Here is a 27,208-nt window from a genome sequence, read left to right as displayed (position 1 = left end):
ATGCCAAAAGTTTTTATTGGTCCTAGTCTGAGTGTTTAGACCCGTACCGATAGGGAGAATGAGTGAAGAGAAAAGATCAGGCAGCAGCACGTCCACTCCTGGCTCTGTGTCAGAAAAAAAGTCAGGATTCATAGATTTACATTAGGAGCCTGCTCGTTGCAGGACACAGTGCTTGGAGAGGCCTGCGCTTAGCAAGGTCTTCTCTTGGCTTGTCCTTCACGATCAGTACAGGTCTGAACCAGGACTGATCAAAACTTTCGACATGTCTCTATGACATCGGTCTATCTCTTCCGGAACAAAGAGGTCTGGCGGTGATTTTTCCCTCAAGTCTGACCACTATTTTCCAATCACTCAAAAGACCTGTTGACGTATGCCACAGGTTTTTATTTGTTGGAATCATGGTGCTGAGATCCCCACCCATTGCTAGATATATGCAAAACAACACTGCAGAGACACCATCACGTGTCTTGATGTAAGTGAACTAGCCAGACCTTCCCCCGGTAAGGAACAACCAAGCCAAGGAATGTCTCCAATCAAGGAAACCACCCAAGCAAGGTATCCATCCACAGACAGCTGTTTCGGAACATTTGCCCCTCATCAGTGTGGAGCAGGATTCTGGCTAGTGGGAGCAATGCCTAGTAAGTGCATGCATAAGGACGCTGGTTGACCTCAGGGAGATTAACTAAAACACCGCACGTCGGTGTATTCTGGAACATTGTCCCCTGGGAAATGAAATATGCAAATATGGTGTCTCTGTGGTGTCTTGGTTGATCTCCTTGAGGTCAACCAGCGTCCTTTTCCATTGCTAGATATAGTCAGGAGAAGATCTGATATTCCATGCTTAGGAGTCCAGTGGGTGGTTCTATCATTGAGTTGTACTGTTTCCTGGACTTGAGGTTTAAATCAATAAGTTCAAGTTAAGGGACCGTTCACGCTGAGTAAAACAGGCAGAATACCACGGTGGAACTCCCTGCCGCTGAATCACGCCTGCCTCAGTGTCGCACTGTGTCTCTATGGGATGGCTCGCCGCTTCCGTCGCTCTCTGCTCAAAGCGGACAACTGCGGGAGCGGAGGTGCACGAGCCGTCCCATAGAGACACTGAGGCAGGCGGGATTCCACGGTAGGGGGTTCAGAGCTCAGTGTGAACTTAACCTAAGACCGTATCAGACGACCCAACCCATGAGGTGAGGAACCGCTGATCGGCGTTCGCTTACGAGGTCTATTACACTGCTTGATAATCGTGTAAGTAGGGCTGCACGGACATTGCTATTGATTTCCCAGACACCCAGTGAAACTTTTTGCCAAATTTTGGGCCAAACTTTGTAGGCATTTGGATGCCTATAGAGAACAGATATTCACTTTTATAATATAGATGAACTGGGAGCTGGGCACAGGGCACTGGCCAGTGTTAGTTGCCTTTTGGTGATAATGCACATTTGTCCTGTGGAATGGGCTTGGACATTCCCCCAAGAATAGTTCCTTTTATATAACATTTGATTATTCGAGAAGACCATTATTGTGGTCTTTATTCCAGCACAGAGCTGCAGTATCTTTTAGAGTGAGAAACTATTAGAGAATTCCATAGCAGGAGATAGTGTGACTTGTATTTCCTTTGATCACTTAATTATCCAGAATATGTGATAATCTGACAACCTTCAGGTCGCATTAATGGAATATGACCATACCCAATAATTGCAAGAGACCATGGCTAGTCTTACTATAAGAAATACAATATTGGGCTTCTTCCTCATTGTAAGGTCATTGTCGTTCTCTTTTGAAGAGACTTAAAGGAAATTCTCCATTGGGGAAAAATTATGCAAAATAGCTTTATTGCTGAAGAAAGAAAGCGGTCTCTAGCACCACCTTAAAGGAGAAGACCAGCGAAAATTGTTATTAAAGTATAATATTGCCCCACAAAAGTTATGCAAATCACTAATATACACTTATTACGGCAAATGCTTATAAAGTGTCTTTTTCCTTGCACTTACTACTGCATCAAGGCTTCACTTCCTGGATAACATGGTGATGTCATTTCCTGGATAACATGGTGATGTCACGTCACGACCCGACTCTCAGAGCTGTGCGGGCTGTGGCTGCTGGAGAGGATGATGGCAGGGGGATGCTCAGTGTCCCTCCAGTACCCTGTGTCCCTCCGTGTCCCCCTGCTATCATCCTCTCCAACAGCCACAGCCCGCACAGCTCTGGGAGTTGGGTTGTGACATCACCATTTTATCCAGGAAGTGACATCACCATTTTATCCAGAAAGTGACATCACCATGTTATCCAGGAAGTGAAGCCTTGATGCAGTAGTAAGTGCAGGGACAAGATAAGATACTAGACTAGATAAGATATAGAGTGGACCCCCAATTCAGAGACTACATCAGGGATGTTCTATGTTACAAAGGGGCTTTTACACCCTCTCAGGCATTGAGGCCATAGTGCTACTACCCCCTATAGCTATGCTCCTGCTAATTCACATAGTATTTTAGTTCTTACATCTCTGATCCGGTTAATTATTGCGGTTGAATGGCCTCAATAGAGTGTGATTCCACACAAGTCATTAGACTAAGAAATGGGAATATCGGACCATTAACTCTGGAATTGCCTATTTGACCAGCGTCAGACCCTGTTCAGGTGCATTAAATTGTGATTAATTTGTAACCATAGCATCAGATATCACTCAGACTACCTGAATTACGTTTTTCGACTAAAGCATTAGAGGTTACGTTTGTTACTTCTATGGGTAACCTTATGCTGCCACCCAGTGGTGGAGTATTACATTGTGCACATTTAGGTCCTATGCTTTATATGAGCTCTACGTTTTCTGAAGGGCAGCTGTTTGCATGTTTCTTTCTCCAGGGTTCATTGCCTGATAAATCTACACCTTACTATTGAGGTTATAACTTATGAGTGGTATTCTCCCAAACCTATATTTATTATGTGTAATAGCATGTCTTTGGCTAAAATATTCCTGTCTGTTCTTTTGTCTTCATTAGTACAACTTCATGTCTAGTACATGCCCTGTAACAGATTTTCTGCTCCTCCTGTACACCCTAGTTGGGAATTCAGCCAACTCTTGGTATGTGGGAAAGCCCTGTGCGCATAGTGGGTGGGTTTACTTTTTTTTTCCAAGTCCGATAGTTTAGTTTTTATTGAAAATTTTTCATTGTACAAACAATAAAACATTCCCCCTCCCCACCCCAAGACCCCATGTCCTCATGTCCTAAATATTCACACAGAATATATGACAAGACGCTTGTAGAACATGCAGTCCGAACAAAATATATTATAGGATATAAGCCCTGGCAGGCAGAGGTCAAAACTGCACCCAAATTCCATGCGCTCATCCAACCATGTTAGTGATGGTAACACAAAATCGCCATAACAGTGATTGCGGTTCTCATGGCCTTCCTCTCATAGCTGCCCTATTACAATCAGCCAGTGGGTGGGTTTATAGATAAGAAGGTTTAGTGGGATGAATATAATTAGCTGAATTCCCAACTAGAGTGCACAGCAGGAACAGGAAGTCCATCACAGGATGTACACTAGACCACGAGGTCACAACAGAGCAGACAATTTACATTAGAAACAGAAGAAAAACCTGAAAGACTGTATGTTATGTATATATAAAAAAAATAGGTTTAATCATCAGAAAACTCCAATGGTTGAATTTTGTAACTTTTATCTACTCTTTTCTTTATTTAGGACAATGTTTTGAATATCATAAACCAGATAATGGAGGAATGCATACAGCATGAGCGGGCAAACCGGGATTTTTGTGTAAAATTTCCTGAGGAAATTCGTCACGATAATCTCGCTGGACAGCTCTGGTTTGGCGCAGAGGTAAGCCATCACGTTCCATTTAATTTTTGCCAATATGGCTGCCGTAAAAGGCAGATGGTCGGTTATAGCCCATACAGTATAGCGGGCTCAGTCACAAATGCAGTAATGGGCGCTGTCAACCTCGGTACAGGACATAGAGGATTTTGTGATCCTACTAAATACAGTAATGGCCTCCAGACCGACCTCTGCCTGGTTGAACTATATCCAAGATGCTTATGAAAGCCAGATATTTTATTACAGGATTATAAGACCAGAAAACAAATTGTGATAGGATGTGTATTACAATACGCCACTCTCTCAGTAATAACACTATGGAAGGGTTGTGTGGATTTTTTTATATTGTAACTTTGTTTTCTAAATGTGAAACAAAGCATTTTAATAGTCTTCATTAAAAGTTTGTCACACACCAGCCCAGATTGTAGATAGGGGGGAGAGAGTGTTTGGAGGACAATTCAATAAGGCTGGAGATAGAGTGGAGTTCAGATGCAAGGCAATAAAGGCAGGGCATAATCCTATAGGCACATTTATAGAGGCAGCACAAACAAAATGTTTAAAAAAGACCTATTTAATTTTTTGCACCATTTAAAGTACAAATCAAGAATAAAAAATAATGCATTTTAGAAATGCCTGTAGCCTTTAAGGGATTGTCCAGGATTAGAAAAAGCAGAGTTACTTTCTTGCAAAAACAGCTCCACCCCTGTCCCCAAGTTGTATGTGGTATTACAATTCAGCTTCATTCACTTCAATAGAACTGAGCTCCAAACCCCACACCCAAACTGAGGACAGGAGTGCTGCTGTTTCTAGTAGAAAGCAGCCATCGTCCTCTAAGCCTGAACAACCCCTTTAAGGGGTTGCCCAAATTCTACTTGGTAAAGATTTGAAGGGTATGCCAACAATTATTTTTATATTAAATGGTGGTCAGGCAAGAATAAAACAGGAAGCTTATATTGTGGACATTTCATTTCATTATTGTATAAAGAATTTCTTTGTGGTCTCTCCCTTCAAAAATGCATGTTGGTATTGGTGGACAGTGCTGTAGGTGCGGGGCTTAACTTCTGTGGAACCCCATTTCTCCACCCACATCGTTGTCATAGGCCCCTCAGTGATATCACTGTTGTCTAGGCCCTGCTCCCTCCACAGCCATTGGAATGGTCCAACCTAGAGGCCTAGGCCCTGCCCCATCTAATCCGGCTGTCACAGAGACGGCGGAGGCTGTGCCTCTAGGTTGGCCCATTCTGATGATGATGATGCTGAGGGGGCGGGACCTAGTCACCTATGACATCACAAAGGGGCGGACCTACAACACTGATGTGGGCAGAGATATGGGGGTTCCATGGCCGGTAAACTCCGCCCCTATGGCACTGTCCACCAACAATAACATTTAGTTTTGAGGAGAGAGGCCACCAAGAAGTCCTTCATATGGTAAGATATTATATGTCCAGTGATATATCTGTATCACTAAAGGATTAGTACTAGAGACTAGAGTAATATAGAAGAATTATAATGCTAGTGTAACATTGTAATGTATATTACCACCACTAAAGGAAATAGTAATACAGTACTCTTAATAACCTTAGAGTAGTCTAGTATTAATAATAGCATAGTAATATAATAATAGCTCTAGAGTAATATAATAATACTATGATAATAGTTGTACTTTTTTTCCCCCCATATTGATCTATAATTGAAAACAGCCATTTTCTGGCTAATAATATTACAAGAGAAACAAGTGGAGAATTGCCTTGACAGTAAACAATATAAATAAATTATTCATGTGTTTCTTCCCGCTCTCATATTTCCCTCCAGTAATCTCATGCTGTGGAGGCTGATGCTTTACTGCTGAGCTCTATTTCACATAAGAAAGATGACACTAATTTTAAGTGTGTTTTTGCTCTTACGGGACCGTCACTTTCCGCAGAGTATAAGAAATGCTGCTGGCCTCGGGGTTATCACTTTTTTTTACATGCACTTGCACAGGTGCCTTTTATAACCTGCCAGTTAGAGCATACATTAAAGGGGTTATCCAAAATTAGAAAGAAGTCCGACTACTTTATTGCAAAAACAGTGCCACCCCTGTCCTCAGGTTATGTGTGGTATTACAAGTCATCTTCATTCACTTTAATAGAACTGAGCTGCAAAACCCCACAACAAGACTGAGGACAGGAGAGGTGCTGTTTGTGGAGGAAAGCGGCCATGGTTTTCTAAGTGAACCCCTTTAACCTTAATTTACTCTGGCTATTTTGAATAGGGAGATGACTTCTTGTTGTTAATCCTTATCTCTTCCACCAGTGTTTGGCTGCCGGTTCAATCATCATGAACCGAGAGATAGAGAGCATGGCTATGAGACCGCTAGCTAAAGACCTCACCAGAAGCCTCGAGGAAGTGCGCAATATCATCAGAGACCAGGCTCTCAGGGATCTGAATATCTATACGGAAAAAATGAAAGACTCTCTTCGGCACTTTGATGTTCTCTTTGCAGAGTTTGAACTAAGGTAAACCGCATTAGTGTATATTCTGGGAATCTTTTAAAAGTAAATTTTTTTGGTCATTAGACTGGTTCACCGTAAAGAAAAGCATTGAAAAAAATACTGCCACCATTACTGTATTGGTGCTCAGAGTATGTGGAACGAGCAGGTATGTGAATTAAAGTGAGCAGACCACCCACTTCACTCCCTGTTCCAGTTTATGTGGCTTATAGAGAACATGAAGTGCACACAGAATTTAGAAATGATGGGGGTCCTGAATAAAGACCCCTTTACTTTTATTTACCATTTAGCATACTAACAGGGTACATAAAGTGAATCTGTATACACCCCCCAACCCTCCGGAAACCACTAATACCATTGGGTATCTGTTATCAATTCATGTCCTATCTGAAGTCAAAGGCGGTCCTGGTGCCATACAAGTCCTCTTTTATTCAGGAGGAGCGGGGTCAAAGAGGCGGGCTTCTCAGTTCTTCCTCCCCGCTTTTACTGGTGACGCGGCTGGGCTTCTCATCTTCAGAACTAGCGATAAGCCTTGTTATTTTGGTGACACGCACGCAGAATTGGAACGGTACTGGTGAAGATAATCTGGCCCTGGGGTATAGCTAGGAGATAGGACAGGGAGGATGAACTAAGAGCCTTTGCAGGCCTAGGATGCTCTAGGCCCTGCCTCTTTGACGCCACTCCTCCTGAATGAAAGAGGATTTTATGAAAAGGGACTGCACCAGGATAGGACCTGAGTTGATAACAGCTACCTAACACTATCAGGGGTTGGGGTTTGCTTTAAAGTGTTTTCTGGGATAAAACCGTGACAGCCTGTCCCATGTATAGACTTTCAATAATTGATCAGCAGGGTGCCAACACCTTCGGTTGTTTTCCCCAGACAACCCCTTTAAACATTGGAACTAGCTTTGTGTAAGAGTTGCTGGCCTCTTATAACTGGTGAACTCCTCCCAATGATTTCTGTGTTTTTCCTTCATTTATCATTTCTCGTGTTGTACAAAACGGACAGGTATAAAAGAACTAGTATTTCACACACTAGAAATCCCCCGGCATTTGCTTAGGATCAGGAACCAGATGAAACTTTTGGCTTATATGTATGTAATTTACCCCTAGACCACAGCTCCAACAAGCTTATATGTACAAGGTACAAGGGGTGGAATTATGGTCCGTTTACACACACCAATTATCATTTGAATTTTCGTTATAACAGTCACATTTGAGCGATTATCGGCTCCTGTAAACACAGCGAACGATCAAGCGACGAGCGAGAAATTGTTCATTGTGATCTGTCAACGTGTTCTCAAATCATTGTTGGTCGTTTGCTAAAAATTCGCAGATCGCTTCCCCTTTACAGTCTTTCGCAGATTCATCTTAATGTGTGAGATGGGCTTAAGCGATCGTAAAACGATAGCAAAAACGATTTATCCCGTCATCTAAATGCTGATTGTTATAAAAATCAAATTGTTGTTCAAAATCGATAAATGATCAATTGGGCGAATTATCGCTCTGCGTAAACGGACCATTAGACTCCATAGTTTTTCCAGTCCAATCAATAATCACTAAGTTGGATAGCAGGTATCTATGTAAGCATTAAAAAAAGAAAAGGTTTAAAGGGTGTATCCAGTAAGCAAGCAGAAACTCCTACGATCACCATTGTGGGACAAGCCTGGGGTTAGAAAAACATGGCCACTTTCTTCTATAAACAGCACCTCCTTTCCTCAGTTTGGGGGAGGGTTTTGCAACTTAGTTTCATGGAAGTGATTGGAAGCTGAGTTGCAATACCGCACACAACCTGAGGACAGGTGTGGCAGTGTTTTTAATTGAAAACAGCCATTTTTTTTTCTTAATCCTGCATTAATCCCTTTAAGAGAGACTCAACATAGGATAGATTACTTGTGGATTTTACCTGCGACTCTATATGGCTAAACTCCCACACTGTATAACATTTTATAAATCCTACCCATATGTCGCAATTTATTTTTTTTAATTATTTCCCACAGGATGTCAGATTCTGCCATTTTTTCCTATTGATTTAATGGGTTCAAAAGAATGTGCAAAAAAAAAATTAGTTTTATATATTTTTAGGATTTAGTTGTAAACTAGTAAAGGGGACCTATCAGCCTTTGAATCATGGTTGTTTCTGTATACAGTCTGCATTTAGCTGTTCCTCTGTTGTTCCTCCTAATAATGTATGACTAAATTGGTCTTACCATTCCCCCTATAAATGGAATAGGGCCCTACACTCTGACACTGTCCAGTCAGTACTAACTTTATTGACTGAGTAGAGACAGCATTGCCAAGGGAACTGGTAGCGTCCAAGTTTGCTCATGTGCACGTGTGTGTTGGCATACTTATACCGAGTACACACACTTACCATCCACATCTGTTTCTCTTCTCCTGCAGCTATGTTTCTGCCATGGTACCTGTAAAATCCCCGAAAGAGTACTATGTGCAGCAGGAAGTAATCGTCCTTTTCTGTGAAACTGTAGAAAGGTAAGTAAGCATCCCAGGGTGGGTTTTTTTCTTTATTGCTTTGCTTATTTTATGTGCAAATAATGGTATTGATTAGCAATCTTAATAGTTGTACTTCTGCAGCTTGTATCTATTACAATACACTGCAAGCAGCTTGATGCTGTTCAGGGTCAGCCCCACCAGCTGAGTTACTTTTGGCTTAGTCTCCAGCCTCTCCTGTGTGAATGCAAGTCTAAGCTAAAATCTGATCAGACTTCATCATAGGTGAGCATTCAGGTTGAAGTCATGAAGAGCTGGAGACTGGGGCTGCCTTTACACAGAGATTTATTTAAGAGATATTTCAAGCCAAAGCCAGGGGCAGACTATAAACAGAGAACAGGTCATAAAGGGAAGACTGGGATTTCTTCGATTTTCAAAGCCATTCCTGGCTTTGGCTTCAAACTTCTGTCAGATAATCTATCTGTGTAAAGGCACCCTAAGCTGACACAGAGCCCAGCTGATGGGGTCTGCACAGAACGGCATCCAGCATCTTACAGTGTATTGTAATACATGCAAGGTGCAGAAGGAAAACCGTTAAAAATGTCTACTTAAAGGTATTGGAGAATTTCTTTTGATGTCATACATACAATGCAATGTAAGTTAAAAAACCTTATAAAGTTATTTTTGAGCCAGCACAATGATACAGAGGTTGGGGAGGGGAGTTTAGAACTACCTATTGCCGTGGCCATCCTTTTTTTTATTTTTTCTAAATTTTATTAAAGTTTTCCAAAATAAAACATTAGAACACTTGCCTGATAGGCGCAGGCAAAAGTGCAGAAATCAGCATGGGATGACACATACAAATGTAGGGTAACAATAACTATACAATCAAGCAGACTAAACCCCAAACTAATAGAAAGTAGGGAGAGGACAAGAAGAAATCAGCAGAAGAGAGAAAAGAGGGAGGGGAGGCAGTAAGGAAAAAAAGGGGGGGGGGGGGGGGTTCTCGCTGTGGTCATTACGGATGATAATAGCTTTGTGTAATAAAAGCCAATGATCAGCCAACATGCACGTTGTCTGCTGATCGTTTATGGAGTATTCCCGGCCTTCACTCTCTGCTATGATTGACAGCCCTGGTGTCCAGTCAGAAGGCCAGTGGAGCTGTCAGTCTTAGCTGACATAAATGGACAATGAATGAGACCAGTGTCGTACAGGCCCACCCTCCGGTGGGCCCCCAACTTAGAACCGCCAGTGACACTTCAGTAACAGTAACATTTTTCACTGGTTCTTTATTGGTGGGCCCCCAGGATCATTTCCTCTGGTGGGCCCCAGGTACCCCAGTCCGACACTGAATGAGACCCCATATGTTCCCTTCCTCGGCCTCTGTACAGGGCAGTCAGCAGTTTTGGGGGTTTATAACTGGCAATTGAAGTAGTCGCCAAAATAGCCAAATGGGTGTTCCTGGATATTGGGCTAGTGTCAGTGGTTCAGCTTATTATAAATAACCCTTCCTGCCAGCCTACTCCTCTTATTATTCCGTATGCTGATCCCGTACCAGGAAGACTTGGCATTTATAAGGGCATTAAGTCAAGCTGCTACATCTAGAATTTGCTCGGGTCAAGTAAAGTGAATTGCCTCGCCTGCTGGTGATAAGAACAAGTCTCCCGCTCCAGCCGCTGATTGTTCCGACATAAGCCGGTAATTAAAATTCTGCGTGTAAAATAGGAAAGGAACCATTACAGCAATTGTCCGAATGTGAAACGGTATTATCATCTGCTGGTTCACACACCAGGCTGACCCGTAGATTTATCGGATCCGCAGTGTATAAGGCGGTTTGTGCTGCAGATGTAATTGAATTATTTCCTGGCAGAAAAGCTGATTTCAATGTTCACGCTCTCTGTTATACATTCAGGCGGATAGGAAGTAGGTTTAATCCCCTTAAAGCTGAACAACGCTCGGGCAACGACGGCTGAGCCGCACACAGGTTTGTTAAGGATCTGTTCAATGGTATTGGGTGTCAATACTGATAATGGACATGTGTAATAAAGTCCCTGGTTCTATGACTGTCTATACCTGCCGCACCATACAGACTGCCTTATAGAGAGGGCAGGAGTAGTTATCCCCAATAGACCGTTATAGAGAAATATAAGAACTCCCTTTTATACAATTCGGGAACCATAACTCCGCACCCCCCCACTGGGCCCATTTGCAGTTGCAGATAAAGTATGTCTGCCTCTGAACTATTACTTATCCTGATAATTGGAAGGGGTCCTCTGTAACTTTGTCTCATTCTAAGATCTCTCCTGTTAAAGGGTAAAATTTCCATAATACACGTATATTAGTAAAAGTCCAAAGAAGAGCTTGTTCTTTACAGCAGTGTGGAAGTCTTGTAAGAGAAATACAAGGTGGCCATTCTTAGTGTCCCGAGGAGACCCTTTTCTGTATGTATGTGTGCCAGCGTGTTGTAAGAAAAGACCCCCATACATCTGAACCTGCTCATTAAGGCCTAACCAGCTATCTGTCTTATGTGGAGGCATAACAGCCTTCCCCTGATAAATGTCAGGGAAAAGAAGGAGCTGGAAAACGAGATTGCATCCACGGCTTTCTTAAAATCTTCACATACTTTATTGAGACATCACAAAAACAAAATCAAAGAAAATAAAACTAAAAACACGCTGACACGTTACAGGGTAACAACGCCCTAATCAAAAGAAGGAGCTGGCATGTTATAGGGGTATTGCCATCTAATTTTTTATTCCGTATCCATAGGATAGCAGATAACTAATACACTTGCAGTGCAAGTCTATAGGACTTCTGGCAATTCAATCAGCTTGATAGTTACTCAGTATCCAGCATGTTCCTAGAGCTGGTCTATGGTCTCTTTGGGTAGAATCACTGTCAGATTTGTGGTCTGCCAATGTTGTATGCACCTGTACTGTCATAGTTTCTCCATCCTAAAATGTCTTGCCTTCTCTCTTCTTCTCCATACAGAGCCTTAAAGCTTGGATACCTCACTCAAGACATGATTGATGATTATGAACCAGCATTAATGTTTACAATCCCAAGACTAGCTATCGTATGGTAAGTGTCAATGGCTTTTAGAATGTGGGATCCTGTATCCATGGCTGGCTTGAATCTAAGGATTCCTTCAGTCCTTCAGCATGGATACCTGTACTTGGAAATCTTTAGTAAATGGATCTGGACAGGTCTGTGTCAGATCTATGAGCCAACACCAATATTTTATGCCACGTCAGAGTTCCCCCCATCTCTGTAGTAGTGCCTCCCCTCTTATAGAAGCAATTGTGTCCTGATCTTTCCCATTCTAATGGGCAAAGGAGACCTCCCGCTTCCTCAGCAGGCACAGCACCCTTTTCTTGTGCTTGCACACATACTAGTGATACCGATTTCCCCCCGCTGTAGTCACAGCAGGCCCCCTCACCAGTTCCCTACCTACCATTCCCTGCCGCACACTCTGCCTTGTGGCAGTAATCATATAAAAGCTGCCTATTGCTGGATATAGGAGTGCTGCCATGATATACCAGCTGCCCTATGTATTCTCTGCTTGGCAGGAGTAGTCTGTACCACTTCTGCGGGGAGACATTGGGCAGACTGTATTTGTCCCAGCGATTGAGTATGCAAAAAACGGGAGCAAAACCCGATTTTATCTGCGTTCTACACCCATTTACTTTACCCCGTTTCTGTTTGTAGAGTATTTGCTTCTATTGTATAGTCTTAATCTTTTTTTCCAGCGGGCTTGTTGTTTACTCTGAAGGACCACTAAACCTCGATCGCAAAGCAGAAGACATGTCTGAACTATTCCGGCCTTTCCACACATTGCTGCGAAAAATCAGGCAAGTCAATGTCTCTACTTCATGCTGTTTTTTCTGCGTATCTTCTGTCTAGAAGCCTATGGCTCCTCTGTGCCCTACTGAATAGCGTTCGCCGCTCCTCCTCCAGGCTCACTCTGTCGCATTTTAATATTTTACATATATTATTTGTTGCCTTATGAGTCTTTGGATTATTATTCTCGTACCCAATCTTTTATATGTTGGGAACATGCGGTAACTTTATTGAATTTTCCTCCCTTAGCTCTGTCCTATATATCCTATGTCTCTAACTTTATTAAATCGGTTTCTTCTTGGATGTTTTGGAAACGTTTAACCCGATTATTGCTAAAACTCTCTTGTTACTGTAGTGCGGGTGTGTGAGCCGATAGACTTCAGCAGTGTACTAGGCTGGAGCAGCATGGAAGCCTGTGCTATGGAGGAGTCGCCATTCTGTTACATATAAACATGGGGACAATGGGGGAGATTTATCAAACATGGTGTTAAGTGAAACTGGCCCAGTTGCCCCTAGCAACCAATCAGATTCCACCTTTCATTTTCCAAAGAGTCTGTGGGGAATGAAAGGTGGAACCTGATTGGTTGCTAGGGGCAACTGAGCCAGTTTTACTTTACACCATGTTTGATAAATCTCCCCCAAAGTGCGCAGAGAACAATTGACTTATTGCTATGAGTGCTATAGTATGCGGAAACTCTTCCTAATCCTCAAAAGTGGAAACTTTGTTACAGTCTATAGAACATGACTGCATAATATCATATGACTCTCACAGCACTTTGCAACAGGGCATCCCATAGCACAAGCTTTATACATGTAAAACAGCTGTCCGCAAGAGAAGCTGGCAACTTTCCAACCCACACCATAAACATACATGATTATTTGGGGGGGGGGGGGGGGTTAAAGCTGCAGCCATGATGGAGCCTGTACTGTGCTTCTCTGTACCCTACCATGTATCTCCATCACCTATGAGGCTTTTTAGGACACAGAGCTGTAAGCTGCAGCTATGATGGAGCCTGTACTGTGCTTCTCTGTACTCTACCATGTATCTCCATCACCTTTGAGGCTCCTCAGGACACAGAGCAGCAGCAGCCATGATGGAGCCTGTACTGTACTTCTCATTACTCCACCAGGATCCCGAGCTTATTACAGTCTGTTAGCAATGTTTTTTTCTGACATTTTGCCACCTATAGACAACCTTAGAAAAATGCCATAGCCAGAGCAGAGCATTATTCTGAAAACACTGAGCTAAAATATGGCAAAAATTAAAAATGCCATGTGGGTATAAGAGTTATGAATGTGGGTATAGTGGGTGTAAATGTGGGTGTGTCATCTCATATTACTCTATAGATTCCCACCTAATTTATAGCCGCAGGGTTTTTAGATAGAAATGTAATTTAGGTTTAAAAGCAATATATTACATATATTACATTGTATATTACGATCATTGTATGTTACATGTATATTACATAAATAAAATGATAATTTTGCAGAGTTCAATATGACAGTATGAGCTTGTTGTAGAAGTGATTGCATTAACAAAACAAAAAAAAAACTAATGAAATGTCATCATTTTACCAAAATAATATCTCATCCAAGCAGCCGGCACTGGAGGCTCCGATTGTAATAGAGAAGATCTGCTTCTAGTGACGTCTTATCAGGATCCCAGAGCCGGAGATCTAATGAACCATATGAACTTAATGAGACAATCTTCTGAACTACTCTTTTAAATGAACTAGACCATGGTGACCTAATCCCCAAAATGAACTTTCTTAGCACTACTCCTTTGGTCTGCATGAACAGATGTAAACAGATTAACCTATGCCATGTAGTGAGCTGCAATGCCCCATGTGGTATAATAAGCCTTGTGTTAGCTTCTCTGTGGAATCAGATTTAATGGTCTTACCCTCCCTCCTTATGCACATAAATGAGCCTTGGGCACTTATGACCCCAGTCATGGCTTCATGGTTGGTAGGTACTAACACTTATATATATACAGGGAGCAGTTTACACCATTTTGGAGATGCTCTTACTCAGTCGTGAAATCATCACCACTTGACCATGTTACAGTCACTCAGATCCTTAAACTTGCCTATTTTTCTGGTTTCCAACACAATTCAGAAATCCCCTCTATTCTCACAAGAAAATATCTGCACACACTTAGCAGCATAGTACTTAGTGCTCTCATTCAAATCCTAAGATGCCCATTGACTTTATTGAACAACTGGTTCTGCTTTATTGCCCCTGCATTAGTGTGGATTGCAGTGTATACTTGTTTACCAGGCTGCTGCTCTCCTAGGCTTCCAACAATAAGACCCCCATTATGATCATCCCAGATGTAAGACCTCCATCATGATCATGTGAAATGTAAGACCTCCATCATGATCATGTGAAATGTAAGACCCCTATCATGATCATCCAAGATCTAAGAACTCCGCCATAATTATTCCAGATGTAAGACAATTATCATGATCATGTGAAATGTAAGACCCCTATCATGATCATCCAAGATCTAAGAACTCCGCCATAATTATTTCAGATGTAAGAACTCCGCCATGATTATCCCAGATGTAAGAACCCTATGATGATTATCCCACATGTAAGACCCCTGTCATAACCATCCCAGATGTAAGACCCCCGTTGTGATCATCCCAGTTGTAAGACACCCTTTTCGTGATCCTCCCATATGTGAGACTCCATACATGATCATTGTCCAAAGTTGAGAAATAGTCAGTTTTTCATCTTAATGGATAAATGCAGCCTGTGAACAAAGTGCAGCCATGTCATCCCTTTTGCTGCAGTTTTCATACCCCTCCTAGTAAATGTACTGTGTATGCATCACTGATCACAACAGTGCAGGAGCAGGGAATTTGAGGATACTCACCTGCTCCTGCATGTACTTTCTATAGTGCATTACTTTCATAGCATCGTGCACCACAGAAACAGTAGCATGCCGCTAATCAATTTTGCAGTTGTTACATAGAAAAATAATCTTTACACTTTACACTTTTTTTGTTAGTGTTTTTGGCCAACAAGTTGTACTGTCTGTGTACCATTTAGGGTTAGATTCATATTTATGCATGTCCTTTATCCCAGTTTTGGCTAGCATGGTTGCCGTACACCTCTGCCACGGCGTTATTCCAACTTTCCAGTTGCACCACGTTGATAATTGCCTGTATGTGCCTGGCATCTCAGCCGTTGGGATAACACATGAATTAATGAATTTATACCAGAAGCAAATGGCTTCTGAAGATATTTTGGGAAGGTTTGTGTCGGAGCAGGCTGGGAGGATATGAAGCGTCTTGTTTGCCTCTTAATAATTATATGCGGCTTTTGATTGCTTGTGTGATAGCGAGATAATACCTGGGGATTAAAGCAAATGAATTCAGCCATAAGCATCCTGAAAATCCCGGTGTCACCTAATTGGAGCTAATTTTCCACACAGCACCCCTGCTCCGAGCTTTGACTCTCCGCATGGTAATGATGATTGAACACCTCTCTGCTCCATTCTACTCGCTGCTCCCCCAAACACACTCCCCGGGGGAGGGGGAAACTAAATCTGCATTCTTAATGAGTATCTTGGTGGTTAATAAAATAGATACCAGTGAATAGCTCTTTTCCTAGTTATGAGGTTTTATCTACGAGGAATTTACAGGCTATATATAGTTGAGACAGTAGTAGTATATATAGTTGAGACAATATTCGAGAAGGGGCTCCACAGCAAGAGAGCCCAGCAGCCAAGCTGAGCATTCATGTGCTTAGAGTGTAAGGGGTAAGCCACTGCCAGACACTTTAGAGAATAAATGGATTGGGTTGTTGAAGTTCAACATGCTCAACATGTCAAAAGGCCATTATATACCTTTAGATGGTCAGCTGGTATAGTTCGGTTGATACAAGCCTGTTGAGCATACAGGCCCTAAAGGGGTTATCCAAGATTAGAAAACAACACAGCTACTGTCTTGCACAAACAGCACCACCCCTGTGTTTAGGTTGTGTGTGTGCAGTGTCCCAGAGTGCGTGTGCCAGTGCTCTCTTTAGGTCATGTGTAGGTTGGTACTATCCTCTGTCTGTGGTCTGGACTGAAGGTTGTAATATGCACTCCCACCACTAGATATCACTGTTTAGTCTATTTTCTGTTTAGCAAAGCTGAAGGAAATTTACTAGAAAGGTTAACTGTTATTGTGATTTGATTGTATGTTTTACCCAGATATATGTCGTAATGCCAACTGACTGATCCATTTCAAGGTATGGCAGGGCCTTCCTCTATCTTCCAGCCGATCAGAGTTCCAATTTTGTGTCACAAGGTGACTATCTCTCCCAATCGTAGAGCTCCCTGAGCGGTATATAATGTGAGGTGGAGCTAGTTTTGGTGTGTTCAGTTAAAGTATTCTAGAGTCAGAGCAAACAAAGAGCGTGTCTTTCTGCTGCAGTACTTTCTAGGTCCTGGCCTGGAGGCCAGTACCCATTCTTTGGGGCCTTATGTTGAGAGACTATTTCCTCTTTTTAAAATATCTTCTAACCTTACCATGGCCAGCTAGTGTCTCCTCTCCTGTGGTGAGGCTGCTGTAGACTGGGAAAATGGAAATCCTCTCCACACTGAAGGACTATTCTCTTCTTATCCTGATAACAAGACATAAGTCAAGTCATCAGTTGTGTAAGAACAAGTAAAGCTGAGAACTCTGCTGCAAACTGCTAGGGTTCCTTAGGGGTCAACCCTATGGCTAGCTTTACCCACTAGGTTGGGGTTCCTGGATCTAAGTCACTCAGTGCCCACGGACAGCATTAGGTGGATGTTCATACTCGTGGATGCAGGCACTACTTCTCTTAAGCCCACACAGCTGAGTATCTAAGAGTCTGGATAAGTCTCTCTCTCTCCCTCCCATGCAGGCAGTCTACTGTCACCACTGCCAGTTAAATCTTCAGTCTATCCAGGTATATCTTAAGTCTCAGGTATACCCGCTAGGAAAGCAGTGATTGTCTCATTCACTATACTAGTGAGCATCTGGGAAATCTAAAAGTATATTCCAAGTCTTACAACTATTCTCAAGGGATCTCAGTCAGCAAGTTCACTATTGTATCTGTATTGCACCTTTATTGATAGAGACTCTTCTAACGCGTACTGTGCCTTTAAGAAGTTTCTACAGTAAAGTTTGCACCTGTTTAAGGTTATATTCCGTATCTCCAGCTGTATAACATTTTCTGTTTTTTGAGGTTTTTTCTTACCATGTTTAGTATTCTTTAGCTGTGTGCCTTCTTTCCTGGCAGCTTCTTTTATAAGTTCTGCCTCCATCGTGTCCATTTCCAATAACCCTTCTGTTTATACAAGGTCCTCGGCTCCGGTCTGATAGTTATTCCACCTCACGGATGACTGACTTTTTTTTTTTTATTTTTTTTTCCTCATTTTGGGAAATAACAAATGAGCACCATCAAGACGATGTGCGGCATCATTTCATTTCCCGGGGAGGGGAGGCCATGTTGTGATCCTGCGGGTGACCCCCTTACTTTCCAGCCAGTTATTTCTGCGAGCTACACTAATAAGATTAATTTAGCTTTTTCATCATATACAGTCACTGTAAAGCCACCCGTTTTATTGTCCCTCTGGAGCTATAATCATTACTATGTGTTATTAGCATTCTGTTTGTTTGCTATGTGCGCCTGACGGAGCGTGTCAATGTGTTTATCAAGCATTAGAAGCTTGCTGCTCCGTGTTAGCTGTTGGACACAGCCCAAATACATTACCTCATTGTACAGAGGTTTCCTTGGGCTGTGTTCACACTGGCATCATGGCTACAGTATGCCATGAGGATCCTGATAACCCCATTGATTTTATCTGGTATAGTTAAGAGCCGGAATAGAACTGCAGGTTTTACTGGGTACAGGGTTAAAAACCAATGCCAGACACCTCAGGCTATATCCTGGTCCAGAGTTTTACGCTTTGCACATCAGAGCTGAAATCTCCCAACATGTGTAGGCTGCTTTATGTTGGTCAAGTGATTTGGCTTTGTAATTTGTTGTCTTTTGGAACTATACAGTAATCAGATGTTGGAAAAAATAACAGTACCCCTGCATTACAGGAGCCCAGTTGTTAGTGGTCTGACCACAAGATTGTAGACTGTTTCTAGTAACAGCTGGCAGAATTAGGAATTCAGCTCTGGACAATAATAGAGATTGTAACTCAGTTGTCCTTTAAAATAGTATTCAAAAGTACACATATCCTTACAGGGTTTTTTTTGTTTTTTTTTTTTTGCAAAACTGGCCTATCTGAGCTTATTGGTGATAGTTGTTGGCTCCCTGCCGAACAGTGGATCCTGTGTATAGCATATTGGTTAGTTTTGTCCATAAAACCACATGGTGCCCAGTAGTTTAGTTCCAGAATCCGACACATGGCTGTTGTTGTTAGCCCTTCTGGACTCATGGTATACATGTACATTATAATGAGGAGGTGCTACTTGCAGAATGCCCTACGTGTACATAATGGTGATCACAGTGCAACTGTTCTTGCACTATTGCCATAGGAGCCTAGTCAGGCTTTCACTGTAATTGTGAGGATTAAAGACAACTTCAGTCCCAGACCTTTTAAAAAAAATTTTTGAGTTCAGCATGGAATGTGGCATCTAAGTGATTTACAGAAGTAGGGACCCTGTAGCTGTGCCATTTCCATAGTAGCTGAACTGTGATTGACAGTCAGTCTCCCTCTGTAATGGCCGGGATTAGAGATGACTTCAATCTAAGACATTTTAAAGAGGTGTCTGTGTACTGAGGCATCTAAGTGGTTTACAAAAACAGTGGCTTTCCTCCACCACACCTTCTGCTGCAAAAACAAGTCCACATGCATCTCCATGGGTGAGAAAATAAAAGGTATTAAGTCTTGAAAGGTCTAGATGAAAAATTAGCAATAAAAAGCACCATCTTGGGTCAAACTGACTGCGGCAGCAAAGGGGTAAACGTCCTCAAGGTTTAATAGTTTTATATGTTAGACAATCTGAAGAGCCTTTTATCATCTTTTCCCTGATGGCTTTGGGTTGTTTCTTTTTGTATGATTTTTAGAATCTTGCGGCTTTTTTTTAGTTCCAAAACCAGATCGGCCAAACCTTTGAAAACCTGATGCAAATGTAGGCTTATTATTGTTTTAGTTTCCCGCTCATGAAAGCTGAACCTACCCTTTAAATCCCAGGTTTTCCCTGAAGCGCAGGAATAACAACCCTGCTACTGACACTGTTTTCAGCTTACAAGCTTTGCTATTTTTTTTTTTTTTTTTTATGTTCCCACCAGCAAGTTTTCTAGTAGCGGAGTGTAGATACAAGCCTTTGCTGCCTGTTCTCTCTATTTGCACACTCTCTGAGAATCTGATAGCTTTTTGATGCATTAACATATGTCAGACATTTCCAAATGCCAGCAAGACATTTCCGGACGCCGCTGTTTTTGTGATTGTTGCTCCTTTTTTTTTGTACCTTTTTTTTTATTGCTGTTGTTTCCTGAGAATTAGTTGTAATAAAGAAAATATTGAAGAAGATTCCTCCTGGAGCAGAAAAGTTTTCAATCTTTTCTTATTACCCTTTATTTATATTGCACCAATGTATTCTACGTGTATACCGTATATCCAATGTAGGTAACACTACCGGTGTGTGAAAACAGATGCAATGTTAAATGAGATTCATACATATAAAAAAAGACACATGCTGCAGAAGCATATAGCATTGCTTACCTGTCTGCCCCAGTTCTGAAACCAACAAAAATTCATTAGTTTTGTGGTTCTTAGTTCCGTACTTGGTGGAGCAGTTGCTCAGCACTGCGATTTTCCTACAATTCCTTACACCCTGCCTACTCCCATAGCACTCCTGACCGTTTCTTGTCTAAAGCTGTTGCAGTACAGTCTATTACACAGTCAGTGAGATTACTGCACCTGCTGACTTTATTCCCTGTTGCTTTTCTTGTAGCGTCATTCAGCACAAGGCAGCATGCTGTAATGACACCTCTCCTTAATAGATGGGTATATGTCTGTGTATATGACAGGGAAATGGAGATGAGGGCTGAAAGGGCTGGTCAAAGATTGTGACATCACTCTCACGGAACTCTACGGAGAGAGGGAGGAGTTAGGGAACTGGAGACAATACTTATTTTACAGTTCTTCTATTTTCAACTTCCTGTCAGGAGTAAATCACACACAACCACGCCGAAGCCAGTACTATTACATTACACTTTATTAGTAAGTTGTGTATATATTGAGGGATAGTTTTATTTAGATAACATATTCTGATACTAGAGTACCCCTTAAATGCAGTTTTATGGCCATAGTGATGATTCTTGGCCTTCCTTGTGTGTGTGTGGGGGGGTTAACGTACATAAATATTTTTATTGCAGATCTCAGTTATTATTTTTCTTTCTTATTCCTTCCATACACTGAGTATAAGATGAGCCCTCAGGTCCTAGCATTGTCATTATAATTATCAGCTCAAAAAGCTTAAAAATAATAGGCCCCCGTTGTGATCCATACTCGTGGTGGTGCCGCTATCTATCACATTATCACTCTGGGATTGCCTCTGTAATGTTTCCTCCCTTAGGCTGTCTGTGAAATGACACTGATACCTTTATCCTTGCTGATTGTTCAGAGCTATGAAAATTCCATTTAGAGAGTTGTCAATTTCTTTTTGCCGGATATTACATCTAAGAACCAAACGTATGGCAGCTAAGCTATGCTGTTCTCTAGATTTCTGTATACCTGTATGGAATGTTATTATTGTATATACATGCGTCATCTGTATGTAATACGGAGTAGTAGCTTACCAGATGACATAGTCACGTTGGCTTTACCAGCTATGTTCTTCAACATACTGTATACGACGGAGAAACTTTTCAACGTAACATAGAGCCCTAATGTATGCTGCTATATACTGTGGAATATATTATAAATAGACCCTTAGGTCCTGATACAATAACTTTGACAGTTCTTATATCTGCCTTGAATAAGTACTGTAAAAGTTTGAGACATGTTGGTGCTTTTCTAGACACCACCAGATAAATTTACCACCTATTTCCAAAGGTCTGGATGGAAACGCCTTTCACAAATTTTCTGTTAACAGAGAAAAGTTTTCTTACCAGGCCCAGAATTTAGGGGGACAAATCTGTAAAATGAATGTCCAAATTCAAAGGGTATTCCCATCTTCTAAAGAAATAACATATGCCTGAGATTAGAACGTTACGATCCCACAGGTCAGCCCTTCCACAGTCATGAGAATTAAGGGGAAGCAGTATTGGTCTAGCGATGTCTCTTCTACATAGCGGCCACGTGATTGTGCTGGCAATTTAGGTGTTGCCCCATTCAAATGAGTGGGCTAGTTGCAGTTTATTGCTTATTGAGGTCAGCAGCGTCTCAATGCCAGGTAAAACTCATAAGGGGATGCAGTGCGCCAACAGTGCTGCAACCCCTTTAGTGTCATGATCATAGGTTCTCATGCATTAGACCCTCCCCCCCCACCATTCATAAAATAGCATCAAATATTTCATGAAATGGGACTACCCCTTTAAGATCATTAAGTCATTGTGTACATTTGCTATAGTTGTCTTGATTTTACCAAAGTAAACTATCTTTGTTTTTCCTACAGTAATAGGTATAATATTTTTTAGTCCATACCTCCAAGTGGTAAGCTTCTAGTTCTTGACTCTTTTTCTCCTTTTGACCTCTTTTGCAGAGATCTTCTTCAGACGCTAACGGAGGAAGAGCTGCACACTCTAGAAAGGAATCTTTGCATATCGCAAGATGTGGAGTTTCCCGTCCGGACAGACCCAGAAGTGCCCTCGGCGATCTCTCCCGTCTTAGTCACTGCCTTACCTGCGGAAGATCCACTTTCGTCAAAAGCTGAAAACACTGAGGTTGAACTGGCTTGCTCTATGCAGTATGATGAACAGGAGCTGGAGCAGCTAAACATGATGGTTCATAGAGTAGGGGATGAAATGTCTTCTTTACTTTCTCCACCAAGTGTCTGTCAGTCACCTGCACACAGGGCTACTACTTCTAGCACCGAGGCCTCCCCTAGCAGGCGTCCTCTGGACAATCTCCATGATGAGGAGGATAGGGTGTTTTTCATGGAAGACCTTGAAGGGGCTTTGGAGGGTCTTTCTAGACAAAGGACCTCTGAGAACACCGTAGCATGGGTGAACAGTTCCTGTTACTGTCCCAAGCAGTTGCCTCAGTGCCCCGACACCGCTGTGCAAACTAGGGACATGGACAATACCGATCTCTTGAAAGATGTAGAAAGTGATTTAAGCAATAACAACAACATTGATGGGAGTAAGATCCTCATGGCGAATAATTCTCTGCAGAACTCTTGTAGTTGTCTAGAAGTGACGGATTCACAGTTATACCTCAACGGCTGGGATGCGAGTGGTGACGATGCGGAGACTGCAGAAATCATTGCTCACAGAACCGGTGGGATGAAGATTTCTGCTACCGTCATTTTTAACCCCAAATCTCTCTCCACTCCCGTGTCACCGGAATCGTCGCCGGATTTAGCCAGCACTCATGTTCCCCTTTCCTCAGACCCGTTAACAAGCAACGATGAGGAAGAGGCGAACAAACTTAGCATAGCCTCCACTAACTGTTTAATCAATTCTTGTGTATGTTGCGGGAGCTGCGACGACGCTCGAGAAGATGGCTTAGACAACTTAAGAAATGTTAACTCCTCGGGTAAAGTAATAAATGCTTCCTATAGTTTAATAAAGTCCAAAGAAATGGGCCATTTAGAAAGACCAGAGGGCTCCTTGGCTGCTAAAGAGTCCTTAAAAATGGAAAGTCCTCCCGTTTTGTTGTTAGAAAGAGACACGGACAGAGCAGAACAAACACACCTTCATTCCTCCAAGTGCCTGACACACAACTCCGCTTCCCAGCTAGGGACTGACAGCGAGTCTGAGGAGACCGTGGGGATCTCAAGCGCTCAACTAAGACGGAATCCAAAAAGGAAAAAAAGTGAAAGCGAGAGAGGGCCTTCACAAAAAACAGAAGGGAACAGCTCTGAAACTGGAGTGAAGGAAGAAGCCAGATCTAGTACCAGGTAAGGGACTTCTTGGAGTTTTTTTTGACCATTCTACTTATTTTTATAATTGTACAAAAATATCTAACAATCCAAGAGGGTTAAGGGTTAATATTTCCGATGTATAATTAATATATATGATATAATGCATAAATAAAAAGAAATGGCAGCAGCACATCAAGGAAGGGGTTACATTAAGCTGCTGAGATGGAATGAGGCCTTGATTTACCCTGCACAGACAGTGTGGATTGTTTGGAGGTGGAAGACTGGCTCATAGATGGCAGGTACACAGCCCAGGCTTGCTGTCACCCAATTCTGCACATAGCTGTTCCTGCGTTCTATGCTGGTCTATCTGTTGCTAGAGACAGAATTCATGTAACAGGCAATGGACATACGATTGCAGTAAATTAAAACGCCTAGTGGCTGGGGATAAGAGTATTTTTTGGTGAACAAAGGGATTTAGAAAAATGATCGGCCCTCCAGCGGTTGCAAAACTACGGTTCCCATAAAGCCTGGACAGCGAAAGCTCAAGCTAAAGCTTTGGCTGTCCAGGCATGATGGGAATTGTAGTTTTGCAACAGCTGGAGGGACGCGAGTTATGACACCACTGACATAGACTATCACATGGAGGGAAGTTTGTTGAAACGATTGTGGCATTGTGTGGTGGCATTTTTTAATTTATAATGCCACTTTTTGATGGCATTCCTGCTGCCCAGAACCAACGTTCTTATTATATATGCATGAAATAGAATGGGACAATCCATGTCTCAATACCTGAAATCTGTGCTTTCTTTTTTTTTTCTTTAAATCTGAACTGTCAGAACTGATTTTTGTAAAAGCTCTATTCATTCTCATGGGTACCAGTCTAGTTAAAAAGTATTGTGTACCTAAGGCCTCTATCCTAAACTGTATGCAATTGTTAGAGCCAAGATGCAACACTACATTTGTATACTTCTCCATGCGAGGAGGAGCGTTCCAGGCAGCTCACAAATAACATGGCTTTCTGCAATCGGCTCCGTGTTACTGTAAGTAATGGCATATTCCTGATGAATATTTACTTCCAGACGCTACATCATGCCACTATTGACCGCTGCTGTCCAGCTCCAAGCTTGTAAAGATTATTTAACAAAGCGTTTCCACAAGATGGTTTAAGTGGAGAAATTTAAAGCTTCATCCCTTTTTTTCATTTTCCTGTACATTTGTAGTGCTAAACCATGGCGGCCAACTCCACTTACTTTCTTCCATACCTGATTTTGCCTTTTAGATCATATCCAATAGCCCCATACATAACGTGGTTAGAGGTTAAACCCACAGCCAGCCATTCTTTCCCAATAGCGGGGTGCTGAACAGGAGAAGACTGTACCTACTAAGATTCCAAGTGGCGTCTCTAGACATTGTCACCATACATTCAGTGGACATGCTGACAGTCTACTTGCCTTGTTTAGTTTGAAAGTAATGTGTCCCACTGAAGGAATTAAGGGCATCTTTAGAGGTTGTAAGCAGAATGGTCTAGGTTGCTCATCTTGATGATTTTTCCTTGTCAAAATGACCATAGTGCTATTATATTCCCTTATTTTGGCAAGTGAGAGGTGGTGATATATGCTTCCTTTATATTGTTGCATTGCCCAGTGTTAGGTTTGGGATTGATGTCAATATATTCCTCATGAAGTAGAGGTCCAAATGGCAACTGTAATGGACAAAAATATAATTTGATTAATATTTAATAATATTTAAAAAACTGCTATAGGTAATCTCAAGACAAATCACTTCACTGAGTGATCAGAATACAGATGCCCTTTGGCGTCTATGGAAATGGGGAGGAAGAATTAAAGGACAACTATGAAAAGGGTGATTTTTTATTTTTTTTTGTAAAAGTGGCGAGGGGGGGAGGCTGAAAGAAATAATGTGCGCTCACCTCCCCGACTCCAGCACTGATAACGCGTACCGGTGTTCCTGTCCCCGGCTGCTTCCTGGTTAAGAGGGGACCCAGGTTGTGACATGCCAGGGCTGCTCAGCCAGTCAACGGCCATAATGGGGTTCTATCTCAGCTGCTGACAGGCCTGAGCGGCCCTGACATGGCACACCCGGGGTCCCTCCTCCAACCAGGAAGCAGCTGGGGACCCAGGAAACCAGAGCGGCGGTATATGGCATCGGCAATGGACCCGGAGAGGTGAGAGCACGTTATTTCTTTCAGTCTCCCCCTCCTCGGTACCTTTATAAAAAATTGCTTTGCCTGGAGTTGTCCTTTTAGCTGGAGGGAGAAACATACACAAAAGCTGCTAAATTCTCTAGTAAGTGGTCTCACCATAGCTTACACTACTCAGTACTACTCTATAAAATCTGCCTCCTAAGGGTGTGATGCAGAGATATAGGAAAGCAAGATCCTCTTTTAGGCCTCCTATTGTATAGGAGACACCATAGCAGCTCATCTCGCCAACTTGCGCAAGCATATTTGAACATCGGAGATGGAGCCTGCAGAGGGGAAAACTGGTGAAAAATGGCAATTACATAATGGCCATAAATAGTGCTACTCCTTGATTACACTTTTGGAAGTGTGGGCAGGCGTTAACTTGAACATCTAGGGATGGATTCGCTCCTCTCCATTGAGCAGAGACTACTTTTTATTTTTTTTAGCAGATAGTAGTATAGTAGTATTTTTCGCTAACTTGCACAACTTCCCATTTTCAGCATGAAAAAGCAGAAAATGGAAATTAACCGCAGGGAATATTTGCTTAGAGACCGCAGTCACTAATTAAAAGTAACACTTATCTTGTCCACGTCAAGATAATTGCAGATTTCTCAAGTACTTATGATGTACGGAATCGCTAAGCAGCATTATCTTGTAAACCCAGGATGTTTGTGAGTAAACAGTGAGGGACCGGCAGATTAGTGAGAAGATGGGATCCGTACAGTAAAGCATATCCATATAACGGCTAATGACTGGCGGAGGTGTCAAAAATGTAAAAAAAAAATATATAACTTTTAAAAAAATGTTACTTTGAATTTTTGCTGCAGGCAAGAAGGAGATAAATTCCGTCTCCTCGTTTTATTCAACAAACATGTAAAGTGCAGATCAGACCCGATGCCAGGGTTTCTTAACAGCTCCTTCAGCAGGAGACTGAAATGCTGCCCCCAAGACATTCTCGCTTTCCGTAATCTGAATGCCACCCATTGACATCTGTTTCCAGTAAATTAGATCATTTGTTTTTCTGATATCTGTAACCTGCATATATCAGCGCTGCCTAGTACAATGGGAAAGAGCATTAAATAATCTAGTTTTCCCAGCTATGATGACAAAGTAGTGAGTATTTCCAGCAATGTAGGAAGTGCATGTACCTACATAGGCCAACCGAGTGCCACACTTTTCCCTATAGTCGGATTGTTGAGTGGCTCAGTCAGCTAGTTTTGCTACAGATACAATCATAGAGGGTGTAACCAACTTTCTCGGTGTTATAAACGGTAAACATGACTATGCAGTGCAGTGGGAATGAGATTGTATAACTGCATAGCCAAGGATATATGATGCAGGGGGAAGGAGGGAAGTTGGGAGCTGCAGTCTGACAA

At 42.1% G+C, this 27,208-nt stretch overlaps 1 protein-coding gene across 3 annotated transcripts in view; it reads left to right on the top strand.

The window, feature by feature from the left end:
- The window catches only part of ZFYVE28 (zinc finger FYVE-type containing 28), a 119,812-nt gene that overhangs the window by 71,259 nt on the left and 21,345 nt on the right, over positions 1 to 27,208 (top strand). For all 3 annotated transcript variants that reach the window (XM_069977319.1, XM_069977318.1, XM_069977320.1), the window contains exons 3-8: positions 3,706 to 3,843; positions 6,133 to 6,335; positions 8,733 to 8,822; positions 11,772 to 11,861; positions 12,530 to 12,631; positions 22,307 to 23,665. In XM_069977319.1, coding sequence (XP_069833420.1) covers positions 3,706 to 3,843; positions 6,133 to 6,335; positions 8,733 to 8,822; positions 11,772 to 11,861; positions 12,530 to 12,631; positions 22,307 to 23,665 — 1,982 coding nt within the window. The remainder of the gene's footprint in view (positions 1 to 3,705; positions 3,844 to 6,132; positions 6,336 to 8,732; positions 8,823 to 11,771; positions 11,862 to 12,529; positions 12,632 to 22,306; positions 23,666 to 27,208) is intronic.

The sequence above is a fragment of the Dendropsophus ebraccatus genome, chromosome 7 (assembly GCF_027789765.1).
Source record: "Dendropsophus ebraccatus isolate aDenEbr1 chromosome 7, aDenEbr1.pat, whole genome shotgun sequence".
NCBI classification, from domain to species: domain Eukaryota; kingdom Metazoa; phylum Chordata; class Amphibia; order Anura; family Hylidae; genus Dendropsophus; species Dendropsophus ebraccatus.
Note: the sequence above shows the minus strand (reverse complement) of the source record. Positions and strands in the feature narration are given on the sequence as shown.